We start from the raw sequence: 20,357 nt of genomic DNA on the forward strand, positions 1-20,357 counted from the left end.
ATGGAAAACCATCTATTGCTTTGTATTTTATTATTGATTCCTGCCTTTGCATCGTCAGACTTTTTGGTAACACATGTCCGAAACATCAAGGTAAGTAATCAACCATGTGTGGGTCTACCATTCTTCATAGGTTAACTTCCTGCCATTTATCAACATTTACCAGAGAGTTCATGCAGTGCTGCCACCAGAAGCTTTGTGTTCCCTGTTAGCAGTGAACACAAGACCAGACTTGAGACTCAGACTGCTTTACCTCTAACCAGCCTCAGTTTTGAAGCAGTTCTGAAGCAGCTCTCCTATCTCTTTTTAAAAGCATCACTATCCTCTATTTTCCATGTCATCACCGTGTAATGGTAAAATGTTTTAGTGGTCTTATATTTAAACGTGTAAAACAAATCAGTGCTGCCAGGGAACTGACTTTAGCACCTGTAAAGCAATGCAAAATAACAGTGAAAAGATGCCTCCAGGAAGCAGAAAACAGAGATGCAACATGGCATCTAGATAAATATGTCCACTATCCAAGTGACATGGTAGGATTTTTCTGAAATGACTTGCACTTCAGCATAACATGAAATACATCTCTGTCCCTCAAAGGGACCATTCTGGTTTTGTCTGGATCTCTGAGTAAGGCAGTGCTTCCTGATGTTCTGCCTAATTTTCTTCAGTTAAGTTGCCAGCCACTATTTCTCATCTCAATAAATGATTTTCCTCTCTCTCAGTAGTTACGTACTATGAAAAGCTGCAGAGGGCATATCTCTTTAGGGAGCATTGTAGATTAGTGGGTATAACAGGACAAAGCAATTTACAGTCAATTTCTGTTGATTAGGTTATGGTCTTTGCCAAGACTTTTTCTTTGAAAACCAGGATAATAACATATCTAACTTTTAAAAATCAGCTTGAGATTTATTGCTGCAAATTGGAGATGCTATAGGTTCTTACTATTTAACCGATATGTAGCCCAGATACAATGTAGCTTTTTCCTCTAGATTACCATACTGCCTGTTGTTCTCTGTGTGTCTTGCAATGCTAAAACTTTTCTAAATGGAAAATGGCCAAAGCTTTGTGCAGTGCTCTGTCCATATATGCAGAACACTACAGGAAAGTCAGTTGATTTTCTCAGTTTTGTCATATACTTTATGCAAATGTGGATATACTTTATGCATTGATGGAGATGGAGGAGAATGCTTTGTACTGTGAAGGTCTCGGATACTTTATTGTATTTTTAACCCTCTCTTTGGTGGAGCAGGTAATGCTTGCACAAAATGTGACCTATGAGGCTCTTAGAACCAACAGAGATAAGGTATTTGCAGCTGCGTTTACGGGAATGGAATTACACAAGCTGTTATTTTAACATGATTCAGTAAGTATCTTTGAAGCCTTTTCTCTCAGAAAAGAGAGCACATGGCATTTTTGTAGAGCTAGTATTTGCACCTGGTCTGGGAGCAAATATGCCAAAAAAGTTCTAACAGCTTTTCTTCTCTTCCATTCAGCCTTTCATAGTGACCGCCTCTCCTCTCTGTAAGCCTGCTGAATTGCCATTTTACCAACTCATGTTAGAATGAGAGGCTGGGGTGAAACAGGAAAAATTTAGGAGTAAGTCTGACAGAGTTTAAGGAGAAATATGTGTAAACTGGGTTTTTATGCTTTGATACAAACCCCTTTTTTCTTCCAAAGGAGAATTTGTTTGAAAAGACAAAATATATGCCACAGGACCCAGAACCAGGAACTGCCAAGAAAAAGATGCCACCCTCAGTACGAGATATTCTGATTTTACTTTGATGTCAGTCACCACACAGCCATCCTGTAATCAAGGAAGCAATATTAAGCAGATTTTAGAACATTCTTTAGTCTCAACATTTAAATATGAATGGCACTGAGCATTCAAGCCTCTTTTCCGCTCGCTCTTCCCTCAACTCTCTGGCAGTCCATTATTGTTTTTCAGCTGAAAGAAGGTAACTTCTTCTGTCACTTGAGCAAAATACAAGATCACAGCAGCTTCAAAGCTTAACATCTTTCAAACTCCACAGTATTTAAGGTGCACTAACGCAAATGAAAACCAAAATATTCACCAATCTATGAGTGATGTGTGGGAATGCTATAAGGAAAAGAGTTATATCTGTCTTAGATGCCTCACTTACTCTGCCCTTAAATTTACTTCAGTTTACTAATGAGGACCTTTCTCAAGCCTTCCTTCTCCTGGACAGCTTCTTTTGACTTGGAAGCAAAAGACAACTACATAGGTACCCAGTGATTTATTTGTAAATGCAGCTTTACTACTTTAGTCATGATTTTTTTTCCCTTTTTTTTTCTCTTTACAGAAGCGAAATGCTGATAATGACTTGGTGAGTAAAGTTTGGTTTTGTCCGGGCTACTGAGAAAGATTTATAGTTGAAGAATATACTTACTGTATTCACAACATGTTTCTCTGAGTCCAGTCTGAATAAATGAGTATTTTTGAGTGTGTGACAAGGGGAGTAGCCCAGAATTGCTTGGTTTAGGCAGTAGGACTAACTAACCTTTCCAAGATCTGATGGAAACTCCTGGACCATTTTTAACCTTGCTGTAGTTGAATAAATAGCGAAGTTGTTGGAAGTCACTAATACAGTGAGGTGGCAGTAAGTTGTTGTGCTCTTTGACTGACTATAAACAAAAGTCACAGTAGAGAAAAAAAAAACTGTTCTTATAATGGCAGTATCTTTGCTGTGGTGGTAGTTTTGTTAAAGAGGCTGTAGTTATAACTCATGGAACAGCACCATGATGGCAGTGTGATGGATATCCAAGGAAATACAGCTGTGTTCCAGTTCTTATGATTAAGTCCTGTTTTACTTTAGAGTGATAGAATGTCGGGTCGAGATTTCTTTTTAAAATTATGATTATGGCTGATTAATACAGACATCAATGTAACAGCTAGGTCTTTTCTCCTTTTTTCATTTTTCAATCTACAGGTTGTCAATGGGATAGAAATCTATAGCATGAAAATTGATAGTAAAGTAACTTCCCGATTTGCCCACAACATCATCACCAGTCGAGCTGTTAATCGTGGAAATGTGCACAAAGAAGTTGTCTTTGATGTTGAACTCCCTAAGACAGCCTTCATTACCAACTTCAGCATGTGTGTATTCTTTAAAATGTTGTTAGAGAAGACTAAAAATCTGTGCAAATGCATCTGGTAGAAACTGAACTCAAATGTTCATTTTTATTTTGCCATTTTCTAAATGCCTCCTGGGTGATCTTCTGGTACTATTAACATGGAATATACTTGGAGAAAGTCAAAGACTGGTACATCTATAATAAAGATGACTAATTTTAAATTATTTCTATTCATCGTCATGGACGTTAGGGAATGGGGATCTTCTCTGGAGATCCATTCATCTTTTCAGAAATACAACTTACTCTGATGTTATCAAACCAGAAAAGTTTCATTACTTAATTTCCCTGATGGCATTATAGCTTAATTTATCTCTTAATTTAAAAATAATATTTGAATGAAAGGGAGGAAATAGAATTTTTCCTTTACATTTGTACCTTTAGTTACAATAATGTGTAATTCTGACACAGTTATGAGCTTAATTCAGCTTAAACATGTCCATCTCTGCTAATCACACTAGGCCTATTTTATCTTCCGAGAAAAGAAACAGTAACTTTTAGGGTACAACTACTCTTAATGCATGCTGGAACTTTCATTATAGGATGAGATTAATTCCCTGTGAGAAATCCCTTTTTAATGGTGTAAGGAGTGTAAGGATTAAATGTTTAGCTGTACACAGCTACATTTGGACAGATGAGTCTCATCCAGAGAGCTGACTTGCCATTAGATGAGACAATCAAGCTGCTGAAGTGTAGGAATATGGCAGGTGTAAGTAGTGTTGCTATCAGCCCAGTTTTGATCTAATTAATTTTCAAACTAAAAATTGGTTTAGATTCTCTTAAGCTACTGAGCACAGAGCTCTTCATTCCATCTAAATGCACTGAGAAGATTAGCTTCAGTGAAAGTGCTCAAATCTTGGTGATAGTGGATTCCTGAAAGTGCTTTTAGCAAACCAATCAATAAACAGAGAATTACCCATAGTAACTTTTTATTCAGCTAAACCAGGACTTTTTTATCTGCAGGACAATTGATGGTGTCACTTATCCTGGAACCATAAAGGAAAAAGAAGTTGCAAAAAAGCAGTATGAGAAGGCTGTTTCAAAGGGACAGACTGCTGGTCTTGTCAAGTAAGAGTGATATGTTGTGTGGCTTCTGCACCATCATCCCATAACACACTGTGAGATTGGAAATACTTCGTTCTGGCATATTTCTGAAGTTTGTTTTTTATGGGACCAAAGGACAATCATTAAGTTAAAGTTATTGTAGATTAAATTATAAAAAGGAAATGCAATTTAGGACTATGCAGCCAGTATCCGCAATTATGGAAAGGCTGTTTCTGCAACTTTCACTGACGTTGTATGATCTGTTCCTGGGATTAAGTTTACTGGGAAACTTAAATAAATTCTACAGTTAGAGTATGATTTTAGCAATAGATCAAAATTCCTATCTTTGCTTTACTTCTTTTTTGAAAATCATACTCCACCAACCCAAAAAATAAATATTGTGAAAGAGGATAAAGATATTGTTTTTCTTACCCACTTAAATACAGAGCTTCAGGACGAAAAACAGAAAAATTCACTGTCTCGGTTAACATTGAAGCAGCCAGCAAAGTCACTTTTGAACTCACATATGAAGAACTGCTAAAGCGACAGTTTGGGAAATATGAGATGTTCATCAAAGTAAAACCGAAGCAGCTTGTCAAAGATTTTGAGGTAAATGGCAAACTGTATTAAATTGGACTGTAGAGATGATGAAATTCTGTACATCTGTTGAAAGTGGAGTACCATGGTCATTCCCGTTGGTTCACAGGTGAGCTAAAGGCCCATGATAATAGTTCTAATGAATCATGTGGGGAGTCCACACCACTATGCTTTAGTGCAGGTTTTTATTTGTAAGCCTGACAAATTGGCTTTAGCTACTAAGCCTCCAAAAGAAATGATATACGGAAACCTGACAAACCATTACGACAACTTGGGATAAAATAGAAGTCTCATATTTTTTATAAGTGTGTTTATAACACAAACTACATCTTTCTCACACCGCCATGAAACTACATAATCTTAAATTACAGTGATACATATATTGCATTTTAGAATTCTGTGGCTTTTGTGGCCAAAACTGGTCTTTGATCACTCCTATATGCCTTGCTAAAACCTAGCTCTACGACAGAATGTTTTTCCTTTGTATGCCCAGAACATACTGTGTAAAAATCAGCATCAAAACTCAGCATCTATAAGAGTTTATGCAGCATTATTTTAAACACACCTTGATAGAAAGCATACTGAAATACTGGGTGCAGCTAATGGCTGGGTTATATATTTGAAGGACTTGAGTACTGACATTTTACAAAATTCTAGTATCTAGTTTTCAAATAAGTTATATTTCAATTAAGGTTTACTTCTTACTAGCTTTGGTTTTAACTTTTGTGTATAAAAAGGCCTGTTTGGATTTGGACTGCCATTATGAATTACAAAAGTAAATTCATTTTGCTTTTACAAAAATCTCTCTTTCACATCTGTAGTTGCTTGCTGATCCTCCTGTAAATGGCTAAGTTGATATATTGTGGACTAATCAATGACAATGAATTTTCAATTAATATTTCAGATTGAAGTAAATATCTTTGAGCCTCAGGGTATCACTGCGCTGGAAGCAGAAGGAACATTCATCACCAATGATTTACAAAATATCATTAAAAAAACTTTTTCAGAGAAAAAGGTACAATAACTACTGCATTCCATAATTTATTTATTACAGTTACAGTTCTCAAATAATAATGTCAGTGCTGCCAATGGAAGTGAAAGGAAAAAAAACTAGAGAAAATGCAGTAAAGGCTTCTCTGTGCAAATGAGCTCTGAATTCCAAGCTAACAAGTTGAAGGCCATCTCCATGCAGCTCAGAAGCCACGTAGCTGTTAGCTTGGTACTGTACCCTAACTAGTAGGCCTTGTTCCATAGCAGTAGTTGGAAACCTGGATACCAGTAAGACTATTTCTTAAGAAGAACTGAGTCAGTAACAAGTAGTTTTGTCATGTACAGAGGTGGTTGTTTTCCTAATACATAGACTGCCCAGCAGCCTTATCAAAGGTGTCATTCAGAGTGGAGGGCTGATCCAAAGAAGGTGGGGAAGTGAACCTATGAAGAAAGCTCTAGATAGCAGCCTTCATTTATCAGTTATCCATCAATAAGTATATAAATACACATAACTCATACCTAACCTGGTAAAACAGGTTATTCTCATGTCCATGAATGTAAGTACACCAGTTTTACAAAAATGCAAATTTATTTGTGTCTTGTAGAAAATTTTCAGCTATTAAGATAAAGATCTAATAAAAGCTTTTCTTTTCAGGGGCATATCTCTTTCAAGCCAACTCTTGATCAGCAGCGAACCTGTGCAAATTGCTCACAGTCTCTCTTGGATGGGGATTTTACTGTAAAATATGATGTGAAGAGAACAACTCCAGATAATCTGCAGGTAAATCTGACAGCTGGAGATTTTGAACTGTTGAACAGCTTAGCTTGCATTGTAAAGGTCAGGGAGTAGCAAGGGCCAGCTGTTCCCTAAAGGACAGGAGCTGAACATGACAGCACAGCTGACAGCACAGGGGCTTTGCCAGCCACAAATCCACTCCTCCAGTACCTGAGCAAGGCAGACCCAGAGATGATAGTCAAATTTAACTGAGAGTCCGGGTCACCAGGCACGTTTGTGGTGATGAGGCAGCCCGAGGTCAAGGTGGGAAGACAGTCTGCAAGGTGGGATCCAAATCAGTGGAGTCCATGGACAGGAACACGTGTGGCTGTGACACAGCTGGAGACGGCCATTTTTAGAGTGTAGCTCAGGCAGGGACTAAAGGCCCAGGCTTACACTTAAATGAAGCTCCTGGGCCCTGGACAGAGGTGGGACCGGTCAGGGCCATTAAAGCCTATTAGTCTACTCAAGGAATAGACACTAAATGAAATTAATTTCTTCTTTATCCATTTTATCTTTATAATATACAAAAGTATTTTTCTAAATTTTTTTTACATTTTATTTTTCAGATTGTCAATGGCTACTTTGTACACTTCTTTGCACCAACGAATCTTCCAAATTTGCCCAAAAATGTTATTTTTATAATAGATATTAGTGGTTCAATGTCTGGAAGAGAAATAGAACAGGTAAGTTATTACATTACTATAGGGTCCCAGTGAGAGAGCCTCTACTGTAATGGAAGGGACATGGCTATGTGCATATGTGCTCCTTAAGCTATACCAAGTGGTTTTATGCTCTGACCTCTCTAATGCTCTGTACTGTATGTACTAGTTTGAAACATTACTGTAGAACAAAATTCTATACATTTAGGCTATATTTACTTATAAATGTTGTTAGTTCAAAACTCTCAATATCATCATTTCCAGAGAGCTCTGCCACGTGTACTGGACAGTTCCAAAATTAAAATGTGTATACAGTATTATGTGCATTATCTGTGTTATTCATTCTGTCTCCACTGGGAAGTGGCAGCTCTTTGCATAGCTAGGACTCCTCATTCTAAACTAATGCTCAGAATTTTCAGGTTTTGATGCTGCATCAAAATATCCACACCTGCTTGCATATGAGCTTCTCCACCAATCTGTATCTACCCAGTTCCCATCACTTTCAATTTTCCATGCCAGCTCACCTCAGTGCAAATAACAATCTATGACATGAGACCTGATTTTCCTCTCAGCTACAAAGATTTACCAGATGTAATTGCAATTGGCTGACTTCACTGGAGTTACTCTGAAATAGACACAGGGACTGACAAGGACAGAACAAGCTCAGAAGTTTTGCACGACATAGTGTGTAAAAGTTAACAATATCCAAATGCTGAGAGATTAGTCATTTAAATCTGTAAGCAACTATTTCGTTAAATATTGAACCATACGTTTAAATCTCTTTGACTTATAGACAAGAGAAGCACTTCTAAAAATCTTAGATGACATTAAGGGAGATGACTTCTTCAATTTCATACTGTTTGGTAGTGAAGTACACACCTGGAAAGAAACATTAATCAAGGCCACTCCTGAGAATTTGGATGAAGCAAGGAAGTTTGTTCGGGGCATTGACACTGAAGGCTGTAAGTACTTTGCTGGACTTGCCAGTAGGTCACTATGTAAGATAATTTATCAGTTCAGCTGGTGAACACAATGCTACAGCTTTTTTTTTAATTACTGGTGAGATACTCCTAAAGCTGAAATTTACTCAGAACATGACATCTATTTCTTCTTATGTTTCCAAAGTCCAGATACTTTTCTATCTAAACATACCCCTGCTTGCAAACCCAAATCTTTCATTTTTATACTGTAATGAGATCTTGTCAGATTCCAGTGAAAAATGGGCCTTTATTTTGACTGTCTGTGCTGCAACCAAATTTCTATGTCTACCTTGCAGTGACAAATTTACATGGTGGTATAATGAGAGGAATTGATATGCTGAATGCTGCTCATGAAGGAAACCTTGTGCCCAAGAGAAGTGCTTCTATAATTATCATGTTAACAGATGGCCAACCAAACGTAGGTAAGTTTGTATTGGATGGAATAATAGAGAGTGAATTAACTAACAAAAAAATGCTCAGATAAAATTGGCCTCAATCTTTGGCTTCCGGATGTTTTCATTATTTAAATGCTATTATACCAGCATTATACTAGTAAACCAAGTTTTTTATAATGCCTCCTAAGAAATCCAATCATGACTAGCCACATTTTATTTTGTGATAATTTTATCTATTTGGGAAGAAAACTCACTTTTTCTGGTTTGATGCAGGCATATCAAATCCTCAGGACATTCAGACCCATGTAAAAAAAGCCATTGAAGGCAAATATCCCTTATACAATCTTGGTTTTGGCTATGGTGTTGACTACAACTTCTTGGAGAAGATGGCGCTGGAGAATAAAGGATTGGCCCGTCGGATTTATCCTGACTCTGATGCATCTTTACAGCTTCAGGTACAGCAATCACCACTTAAATTAGATGAAACCTACGGTAATTCAGATAACTATACAGACATTCTTATTTTGAAATAATCAAAATCCCTAAATGTAATCTGGTACTGAGATACTCAAGAGTCTGCTGTAATCAGAATATTAGTTGCATATAATTTTCCCTTTCCCTTATATAAGCAGAAAGTGGAAAGACAGTAAAAGGGAGATACTGTGAGCTGTAGAAGAGGGTTCAAAACTTGCCATAGGGTGACACAAATCATGGTTCTGAAGAATACTTTGGTGTGCAGCAAAATTGCTGCAGTCATTCTATCTCCCATACCTCACAGATCACGTAGTTAATGTTGTGTCAAGGGAAGAGAAGGATGACAGAGCATAAAGGATCTAGATATTCTGTCTTTAGGAATTACTGCAAGCAGGTGTGTCCTACCATACTTCTGAAGCAGTTTATAGTTGTATAAGTTGTGAGAACAGGTATAGGCAGTACAGAGTTGACCTTTTTTACTTCTCAAATTCCAGTAGCAGTCATTTAAAAAATTCACCAAAGAATTTAGATACTGGATTTAACTGCAAGCTCTGCCCAAAATCAAATACCTAGTCTCATTTGGCTTATGTTATCATTTCAGTCTCTGCAGGGAGTAGATCTAGAAAATTATTTCTATCAAATAGGGGGAAGCTTGGGATCCCTCTTGATTAACACTGATGTAACTCATCATCCACAGCATATTGTTCTCAGATATTTTTCCACTCTCTTAGTGGGAATGAAGAGATTGTATGTCCTTTTTGATTTCCATTATCTGTAGTTTTTTAGGCCTTGTACTCTTGAGATTTAACTGATTATTTAAATATTTCTTCCAAAATACTGTTTTAGTTTTCATTGCTGAAATAGCTGGATGTTTCTGGGTACAGATCTACCTATGAATTAAAGAAACAATGGTAGTTAAATGTTTCCCTTTTTTCCTTTTTATCCTGTAGGGGTTTTATGATGAGGTATCGAATCCCATGCTCACAGATGTGGAGTTAAACTACCCAGAAAATGAGATATCAGATCTAACTAAAAACAGTTTTAAGCATTTCTATGATGGGTCTGAGATTGTGGTGGCTGGGCGCTTTATAGACAGCAACCAAAACAGCCTGACGGTAGATGTGAGAGGTGAAGGTGTAAGTATAGATTTCTTTGACTTAAGTATGGTACACAAAGTGTCTGAATGTTCAAAGCTGGCAATGTTTAAAATATTTACTGGTATTTCTTTACCTCAGTGACAGGATGTGTTACTGCATATGTGAGAAACCAAATGCACCAAAGTCTTTGCTTTTAAAACTCAAGTTACTTGCCTAGCTCCTTCACGTATGCTAGGGTCAGTTTGGAACAACTTTGTGCAGTGTGACTGGATAAATTTTGCTAACAGATTTGTTTGTTTGTTTGTTTAGTCTCTAAATACCCTACCTGGTTCTTTCAGGAGCCAAATGTTCAGTGTTCACAGACACTAGTCTTCAGTGGGTGAAGAAAACTGATGGATAAGCCAGCTGAATATTTGAAATGCCTTCCTCTTAAAATAGAACTCTAATTCTGATATGAACCAGGTGATCTGAATACCTCTCCACAGCTGGATTCTGTAAAAATATTTGCCCCTGATGTCCAAGAAACACACCACACACATATTATAAATCATGTTATCATAACTGAGTATATGCCCTGTGCACTGTGGTGTATTAAATACATTATATAAAATTAGGTATATTTCAAGTACAAATGATGTATTATTAGTAAGTTAGCATATCTCCTTGAATGAGTTCCTGTATGAAATTGGCGTCATAATCAAAGTTCTTTAAATCTTGAGTAGCCAAATTCTAATGAAAAAAATTACATATCAATTTGGAAACCACATTGTGTTCTATATAGCATACACTACTAACCTTCACAGAAGTGATGGTACAGAGATCCTTATACAAGACTGATGATTTCCTGGGCAAGTGCTGTATAGGACCAGGCTGTTTTTCAATTTAATATGATTTTCAGATGTGAAGGTCTTGAGTTTGGGAAGTTCTGGAAGTCCTTGGCTACTCAAGATACAGAGAAGTTTCCTTCTTCCCAACAGGCTAATGATGCCCTGTCATATACTACACAACAAGACGCAGAGGAAACAGCTAAAGCTTTCCAAGAACAACAGTACATATTTGGAGAGTACATTGAAAGGCTCTGGGCTTATCTCACCATTGAACAACTCCTGGAAGAACGGTAATTCTATCTCGCTGTGAACTCGTTAGCCCACCTGACTGGTGCAACTTCTAGGATGTGAAACTGAAATTCACATCACGCTGAGGTGCTGATGGGAAACCATAAAAAACTATAAGGAAAATCTCCCAACTTATTCTCCTCCCCAACCTGTTTCAGGCTGCAAATTAAACAATTTTAAATTATTGCAAATGTGAAGCACAGTTTTACCTTTTTCTTGGATAGCCAATGGAATCAGAAGTGCTCTTAGATGGTAACAAATATTCCTTATTGATAAATTAGCTGCAGAGAATTTCACTTTAAAGAAAAATGTTTAATCCAGAGTTCAATGAGTAATTTAGCAATCATTGATGCTAGGAGTCTCTACTTGTATTCAGTATTGCAGCTACAGGAGAAGAAAAGGAGAATCTTACAGCCGAAGCCCTGGATCTCTCACTAAAATACAAGTTTGTAACGCCACTGACATCCATGGTGGTAACAAAGCCAGAAACCTATGACAATCAGGATGGGATTGCTGATAAACCCATTGAAGGTAGAGATGTTTTCACAGTCTTACTTTACTTGAGTAGCCAAGTGTTCCTTTGATGTTCCCTAAAGAAAGGCTTTTGGGTGGGCATTTTTAAACATGTATCTGAAAAATCTACTTTCCAAGCCTCGCATGTGTATGGTTTATACAAAATTACTTTTCATTGTAAAGCTCATTTCTATCAAACCATCCTTCATTACTAAATCATACAGGCAAAATACTGTAAATTCAAAAGAAGTGTATTTTAAGCTAAATATTAAAGTATTACATAAAGCCCCCCCCAACCCAAGTAGCATTTCTAATCTAATAATCCAGCTATATTCAGTTTAGTTCACAGCACATTCTCCTTTATTTTTCTAAATACTTCATCTTAGGGATAGATGCAGTCACATCTTTCTACACGAGAGGGGAAAATTTGCATGAGATCTTCCTTGTGCAGATAATATCAGGTTGTAAAAAGATGGAGATTATATCTGTAAAACACAGTATTCATATATGTTGCAGAAAGAGAATCAATTATATTGAAGGTGCAGAATTTGTTCTCAAGTCCTCTGATACTTTGGCTAATTATTAACTCCTTGCTCAGTAGAACACTGTGCTTTCATACAGTTCAGCCTCTTTGCGAAACAAAATGGCTATTCCTCTTCAGCAAATTAAGGCAAATGCTACTCTCTCAGAGCACCCCAAAGCCACCCTACCCTCATTTGTATGTGTTGGTTGGGCCATCCTCATCTGTCCCTCATTCAACAGGTCTGACAAACAATTATTTTTTCCCCAAACTTTTGCTTATTGACCCTAAAGGTTATTCCCGGGCTCTGTGTGGAGCCAGCTTCTAGATGAAAAACTTTCTTATCTCCTGATTTTGGCATGGTTACTTAAGGCATTTTATCATAACAGAGATGCTTACTGGAGGTTAGTGGGTTTTTCTTTCAGCTGGGGTAAATCCTGAAACCAATTAATTGCTAAGTGCCCTTCAATTCTGAATAATTCTTCAGGCATTCTGCTGATAAAAGTTTTGCATTATTTTTCATAACTATCATAGTGGGATACTGACATAAAAACACTTGACGTTTAATTTAACATTCAAGTCACTATACAGCATAATGACTTTAAAATTTACAGCTGGACTCCATAAAATGGAAAAACTTACCCAAACATCTGACAGAACTGAAATCCACTCATAGTGGTCTTCAGCTCTTTCCCTTTTCAGGTACTTGTAGTACAAAGGCCCTTTTCTGAACCACTTTCCAAGTAAATCTTTTTTTATATATAGAAAGTATAGAGCATTAATAGGAGAAAATATTCAAAACACTGCTACTGTATAAGAAACAAAAATAATTTTTACACACTCTAGAGTCTATATTCACAAATAGGATTACTCAATCATCCAGTCAGTATTAACAGAATGATGCAAATGCAAAAGAGTAAAACAAATAAGGAACATTTTGCAATGTGGAAATGACATAAAAATAGCACAATTACTAATAGTGCTTTTGTCGTATGTATAATTAATTAGTTTTCCTGGCCCACAATCAGCTTTTTACTTTCAGTGTGTTTCTGTTTGATTTACAAATATTGAGTTGTATCATTGGGAAGAAATGGAATTGTAAAGTACTGAAGATACCTGGTTGAATTATCAAACAGTTTTAATTTTTTTCTTAGAATATGTTTTAACAGGGTCAGAATCCTTCCTGTTTAATCATGCAACTGAAACTGTAAATTTCTCTTTTTCTTCCTTTTATTTCTTACCTGCCCATGGTAACAGCGGAAGGTATGTACATTTCAGATTAAATTTATTTAGTATTTTTAACTTAAGAGGTGGATTTCCTGTATCACTTACTTGATAGAGGACACAATATTTTTATAAAATTATTGGTGAATAAATCAAGACTGTGTTATAAACAGATTAAAAACTGCTGGTAAAGTTTGTAAATACTATTTTCAGTGTGATTCCTCCTATCTCCGACATTTAAAGCATCCCACCATCACAAAATTCAGGCCCAGTACAACTAGGTTGCTTTCCAGGGGTCACACTGTTGACTCCCAGATGGCTGTGTGTAGCAGTCTCTCCTGCAGAGGTGTCCTCACTGATTCTGTGACTGGCTACTTCTTCAGCACAAAGCCCTGTCTTCAGCTACACTCCATAGCTTCAGGTGTAAGAAGAGTAGAAGACTAGAAAAATGTGGAAACAGGCATACAAATCTTACTGACTTCCCAGCAGTACAGTTCAGAGCGAGATGACCCAGGGGAATCCAAGAAGAGCAGGTTGTCCCAGCCCCTTACAGAGCAAACCCCCTGTCTTTGGAGAAGTAACATTTTTGCTGAAAACTAGTGCGTGCTTTCTGCCTGTTCATGACATTTGCTTTGTTGCAGTACTAAATAAACTGTTTTGACTAAGTTTTTATTTTTTAAATATTTAGAAATTTATACATAATTAAAAGATTTTTGAGTTGGTTTTGGTGGAAGTAAGTGGGAGAGATTGGTTTTTATTCTTTCTAGCCTCTAAGATAACATTGTGTTTCATTCACAGCACAGGCTCTCCCACCTGTTGCACTGGGTAAGTCATTAGTTTAAGTTTCTGAATGAAGCAGCATCTATCAAAGGAGATTGATTCAGACATCTGAAATTACTAGAGAGATATAAACTGCCTTATCTGGGTTTACAACTGTATTTTAAGAGATACTACCAAATTCTTCTCACTGCTAAAAACACACTTAAAGGTTCAGCAATGTCAGATGAAAAAGTTTCAGCTAAATAGCTTTTAAGGAATAAATGCCAGTTCATCAAACCACCATTTTTTCCTGATAGCTGTTTCCCAGGAACAGGGGATGGACTTGACTTTGCATCTCCTTTGGAATTACATAAAGCAAGGGACTGATGTCAGCATCTCTGGCTAAATTAATATGTTCAGTCACTCACAGGAAAATAAACTGTTTTAATTCAAGAGAAAGAGACAGCAACTGAACCTTCAGGTTGCTGGTTGCGCAATCCTGGAAATGGGAGAGTTAGATTTAAATTTTTGCTCTGGAGATTAGTCTCAGTGTGTGTCTCTCTCTCAGTCTCTCTCTCTGTCTAGTTTTCTCAAATCTTCATTGAAAAGACTTAAATTCATTCAGGAAAAAAACAAATGCCAAAACCTCAAAAGTTTTCAGTGGATGGTGTTGCATGTCCTTGCTGGTAGACAGCTTAATCCTTAAGTCGGAAACATTTGTGTTCTACAGATACATTACTTGGGCCTTGTGGAAACACTCAAAGCAATTTAGACTGCAGGTGAAATCTATATTTATCCTGAAGCTTTGCTTGATTCAAAAGGAGCACAAACTGTCATTCCATGGACTATGTATGCTTTAAAAACTAGGATGGAATTAGCAATTTTCCTAGCATATTAACTTCCTGACATTTTACATGTACTGTGCAGATAGTGTGGTAAATATTGCATTTTGATATGAGTTTTTCTAACACTTTTTTTTTTTTTACTCTCTGCAGCTCCACAACTATCTTACCTATATAATTCACACCCCACATGGTATACCAGTGGTGAGTAGTTTGAGTAGCATCTGCTTAGAAGGAGAACAGAAGAGGTTATTTAAGACTAAATTGCACAATTCTTATGAGTCTTTTAGATAATTCCCTTCCACAAAGGCAGCCATAAACACCTCTAAATGTTTTTTTAAAGATCAGGTTGCTGAGATTGTATATGGTCATTTTCTTAGTCCTCCTTCCCATTGCTAGGCTTTGTGTTGGTAACTGCCTATTCTCTATTCAAGTGAACTTCCTGAATACTTTCATGGCCCTCAGAGATGAGCACTAAGAGGTAGCCATCCTGAACCTACAATCCATGTGCCAAATTTTGCTGCGGTCAAGAGACACAGAATATATGCCATGTGCCCAGGAAAGATGAGGGGGAAAAGGACATAGCTCACTTTGAGGAGATGGTATCAGCTTCCTTGGGACCCTGCCACTCCTCTGAAGGATGGGCTGGACTAAACTGGGCATACAGCTTGTGCAGAGACCAGTTCCTGCTGGTCCCCAGCATCAGCAGTTCCATTGCACATTAAATGTTCATGCAGAACTTTGGACCTGTGTATCACTATACAAATACCAGTGATTTGCCTTTACAGTTGATGGAGATCCACACTTCATTATATCAGTGCCGCAAAAAAAAGATGCTCTTTGTTTCAATATCAATGAAAACCCAGGTGCTGTGTTAAATTTAATAAATGATCCAGTTACAGGTGAGTGTTAAATTTTTTTAAATACAGTAAGTCAGGATACTTATAACAAAATGTCTTCTTTTTAAAGGCTATTTCTCTCTTTTATACTGTGTAAGCTTTTTTCATAGCAAGGTTAGTTAGGAGTTCCTGTAGCTGTGATAGGGTACAATTCCCATGAATGTGTTTTCGCTTGGAATGGAATGAACTTTTAATCTTTGTTTGAAAACTGCTGTGAGAATTAAGATAGTTTGTCTCAGTGAGTAGTAGTACGGGCAATAAAATAATCCTTAGGTTTCCATTTCGTGGAATACCTGGTAAAGACAGACCAACGTCACCAGGCTATTTCTGTCCATCCCAGACTCTTTGTACTTTAGGAAATATTAAACTTTTCTCAATAAAGTGCTTATTGTCTTTGTGTAAATCCACAGAATGGCCCCGAAAGCTTAATTCTACTTTGACACAGAGACGCACAAGTAATTCTGATTCATTTTTCAACTCATATTTGTTTACTTGAGTTGTTCTTAAATTTCCATGAGACTCCTTGACATCAGTTGATCGGGTTCTATCTCTAAAACAATACTTGATGTTTCCTTTCTATATTAGGCATCACAGTCAATGGAGAACTCATAGGTGATAAGAGAGTAAATAGTGATGCAAAGATCCAAAACACGTATTTTGGAAAACTTGGCATTGCAAATAAGCACCTGGATTTAAGACTGACAGTAACTCCTGAGAAGATCACAATTCAAAATGGCAATGAAAAAACAGGTTTCACCTGGCTTGACTCAGTCACCTTGCAACAAGAAGGGTAAGACTTACAGAAAGAATATCAGGCTCCTGGTTTACTTTCTACAGTTTTTTTAGTGTTGCTCAATAATTTTAGATTTGTTGTCTGAATATACAGAAGAAACTGATTCAACTCCTGCTGGATTCTGGTCTCTACTTTGTTATATAACTTCTGAATGATTATTCATAAATTCTTCTGCTTTGAACAAGTAAATGAAAAATTTTCCCTGATTTTCTATTAGTGTGACTAAGGAGAAACTAGATTTGGTATTGTGCTTAATGCAACAGTGTCTTGCAAATACTTTGAAAGCTTACACACTATGTCTAAAGTTACTCTAAGTCCTAATAACGTGCTGTAAGTGATCTCCATTTTAAGAAGTGGAAATTGTGCTATTTATGGAACATTTTGCACTGTCAGGTATATTTTTCATGGGACCCATCTATTATAGAGTCATTTATACCTGTGCAAAAGGAACTTCAGAAAAGGAATGGGCAGCCTCTCCTCCTCCTTCTCCTCCTTTACATGTTCATTGTGTATCTGGAACAAAATTCTTACCTTCTCAAAGCATGGCACTGCAACAGAGAGAGCATTGGAGCAAAACTGTTATTCATACAGCGTACTTATATTTTTTGACAGACACATTAGTGATATCATTAACACCAGCAGAAGCAAATTTTCTTCATCCTAGCACTAACCTAGAAATTTCAGGAGTTGTCTTTTTTGAAAAACAAAAGGAAAAGGTGCCAGGTAGCATCCAGGCAAGGAAGTGATGGTTTTGTCAATAACATTTTTATTACTGAGCATGAGGTGCTGTATCTACGTATCACTAACCTATCTGTGATTAGTTGTGCTATTAGAGGGCAAGTTTTGGCAGAAACTTCTTGCTGAACAGTTTAAAGCCTAAGTAGCCTTCTACACTGTAATTTAGTCTGAGTCTTGTACTCTCTGTGAACACACAGAGATTCACATGGACTAAACTATGCAGCAAAACCACTATTTCAAAAAACACTGAGCAATTTATAAAGCCATGTTTGGTTGTTGAACATGTTTCTTCTCATTGCTGTTAACTCTGGGAAGCACAATGTCCTAAGTTATGTTTTTCTTTTTTCCTCAGTTTAACGTTGATAATTAACAAGGAAAAAAGTCTGGTGCTCAAAATGGGCAGTGGTGCTTCATTTGTTATTGTTTTGCACCAAGTATGGAAGAAACATCCTCTTCACCAAGATTTCCTAGGACTGTATGCATTGGAAAGAGAAAAACTGTCTGAACAGACCCATGGATTATTAGGTATGATTTCATTTAGTGTTTTCATGCTTGTCTTTCATTATGAAGCTGCATAATTTGTAGACACAATGTTGTACTTAGCCTTTCTGAACTGGATAGTGGAGGAAACTGAGATGATGTTGATTTGCTGTATTAAGATTTCTGACAAAATTTTCTGGGCTCAGACTTTATGCATTATCTTTTCTTAAATTCCACTGCTGCTGCTGAAATCACTAGCCAGGAGCATCCATTTTCCTCACTGGCATCTTTAAACCTTATCCTGCTAAATTCCGCCTACAGATTTCTTTTTCTTACTACACTGTTCTTCCATCCTCTTGGATCCTTTCATCTTTATCACCTTTCTCCTAAGTACAAGCACTCTGCGAAAATACATGTGTTAGCTTGGTCAAAATTTGCCAAACCTCAGTTAGGGCATACTTGTAAGAAACTAAATTGTTAAGGTGTATCTGGATTTACTAGCATGTATTAAAATCACAGAATGCCTTGTATCATCTAAAATTTTCCCCACCTTAGCTAACATTCTTTATTCTAGTTGAAGGCAAAGTTGATAATTCAGGGATCCAAATTCTGACCCTATTGAATCCTGTTTTCTGCCAGTGTAGTGGGTTTGGTGGTGTACATTCCCTGTTGGAAAATACACAGATAGCAGCCATTTTCCCTTGCCTTCCAATTTTCACTTATAAAATCAGGTAAGAGCAGCAAACATTCATTTTAGGTCAATGCGTTTACTCATTGTGGAAAGTAATGAACTGCTGTGAACTTACTCTTCTCAGTCTTGGTATGTACTTTGAGACCTGGGGAGAGTGAGCCAAGGTGCTGGTAGTACATGTCAGGTCCACACATCATAAGAAGTGCTGTAACAAAACAGAAAAAGAACAGAATAAGGATGGAATGTTATTTATGCTTTCCTGCTCTGGTCTCTTCAGGCCAAAGGACTTCTCCACACAGAAGTTATTATTCTATGGTATGAATTGCAAGGAGCAAGAAAATTGCAAAAGCCCATGCAACATGGGTACACCACGTTGCAGTTCACTGACTTACAGACATCATTGCTATTTTCACCATCTTTGACTTTGCCTCTGTGCTTCACTACATAATCTAAAATCTGTGCTCATTATAACACTCAGCACCAGCAGCATCTTGCACCAGCCCAGACAGGGCAAAAGTGTGCGAAAGTGAATCAGCCTTGTGCTGAGCATAATCACATCCAAAACTTCCACAGATCAACACATGCATTATTTGACTAAAAAAAACCCCACAAACTAAAGACTTGGAGAGTATGTAAGAAGTACAACTGAATAGACAAGATGCAAAGTGAGGATATCTTGAAGGACATCTAGAAAAGGCTGATTTTACTGTGCACTCAGGAGTGGAAACTTACATCCAAATGATATGCATAGAATTCTGGTTTATAAAAAGTAAATAATACCATAGGCATATGTTCAGCCTTACACAGAACTTGATGTTTGCTTATCCATTGAAATCCCTGAGGGGACATGGAAAACAGCACGGGAATGTAGAAGTTCTGGGGCTTCTGTATTGGTTTGTTTCTGGTTTAGTGTGTGCAATATGCCTGAAATGGTAATTTTGGCTTCTATTTTTAGGACAGTTTTTCCATCCCATTGACTTCACCATACTTGAAATTCATCCTGGGTCTGATCCCAAGAAACCTGATGCCACAATGATTGTTAAAAACAATGAACTGACAGTAACAAGGTAAAAAATAATTAAGTCCTTAGCAAAGACTTAGGAAAGATTACCTTGTCAAAGTGTGGTTTCTGCTTTGATACTCCCATGACTGTATTTTTCCTTGCAGGGGCTGGCAGAAGGATTACAGAAGAGATCCTAAGCACGGTGTTGATATTCCTTGCTGGTTTGTTCATAACAATGGAGCTGGGCTCATAGATGGTGTTCATACGGACTATATTGTTTCCAGTCTGTTTTAAACAGCTACAACTTCCTCCAAATTTCTGGCTATACAGAGTATTTTTCTGAAAGAATAGTTTTTTTCAAAGTTGAAGAAGTATTAAAAATACTTACCATGTTTGGCAATGCCAAGATACGATGGATTCTCACAGAGAATTTTACTGCATATTTGATCAAATCTTAAGTGCTAAACAACTCTTCTGCTCATGGGCACAGATATCACTCATCCCCTGAACTATCCTCAATTTACTGAATTAATTTACTAGTTCTAAAATTCTGACTTGAAATGTTCTTTCTACAACATAACAGAAACGTTCTATCCATTTTTAATCGGTAACTGTCAGGAGT

General features: G+C 37.1%; 1 protein-coding gene across 2 annotated transcripts; it reads left to right on the forward strand.

The window, feature by feature from the left end:
- Window positions 1-20,058, forward strand: ITIH3 (inter-alpha-trypsin inhibitor heavy chain 3). Of its 2 annotated transcripts, XM_026857434.1 has the most exons (22): window positions 1-90; window positions 2,316-2,339; window positions 2,943-3,109; window positions 4,108-4,212; window positions 4,635-4,797; window positions 5,690-5,800; window positions 6,431-6,556; window positions 7,120-7,236; window positions 8,006-8,174; window positions 8,489-8,614; window positions 8,861-9,042; window positions 10,012-10,197; window positions 11,136-11,275; window positions 11,650-11,804; window positions 13,564-13,569; window positions 14,329-14,355; window positions 15,285-15,335; window positions 15,920-16,033; window positions 16,616-16,820; window positions 17,914-18,086; window positions 19,688-19,799; window positions 19,900-20,058. In XM_026857434.1, the coding sequence occupies exons 1-22, from the start codon at window positions 1-3 to the stop codon at window positions 20,027-20,029; spliced, it is 2,679 nt and encodes an 892-aa protein (XP_026713235.1). In that variant the 3' UTR covers window positions 20,030-20,058. The 2 variants fall into 2 exon arrangements, with proteins under 2 accessions (XP_026713235.1, XP_026713236.1); XM_026857435.1 differs by lacking the exons at window positions 13,564-13,569; window positions 14,329-14,355 and having other exon boundaries at window positions 11,650-11,837.
- The last annotated feature ends 299 nt before the right edge of the window (window positions 20,059-20,357 follow it).

The sequence above is a fragment of the Athene cunicularia genome (assembly GCF_003259725.1).
Source record: "Athene cunicularia isolate RWA chromosome 12 unlocalized genomic scaffold, athCun1 chr12_part1, whole genome shotgun sequence".
In the NCBI taxonomy this organism is placed as follows: Eukaryota; Metazoa; Chordata; class Aves; order Strigiformes; family Strigidae; genus Athene; species Athene cunicularia.

Excerpts from the sequence above, each read along its gene's own strand:
- ITIH3 (XM_026857435.1), top strand. The coding sequence starts at position 1 with ATGGAAAACCATCTATTGCTTTGTATTTTATTATTGATTCCTGCCTTT. Across the intron at positions 3,110-4,107 it reads TTCATTACCAACTTCAGCAT|GACAATTGATGGTGTCACTT; the intron begins GTGTGTATTCTT and ends TTTTATCTGCAG. Across the intron at positions 11,838-15,284 it reads CACAGTCTTACTTTACTTGA|CTCCACAACTATCTTACCTA; the intron begins GTAGCCAAGTGT and ends TACTCTCTGCAG.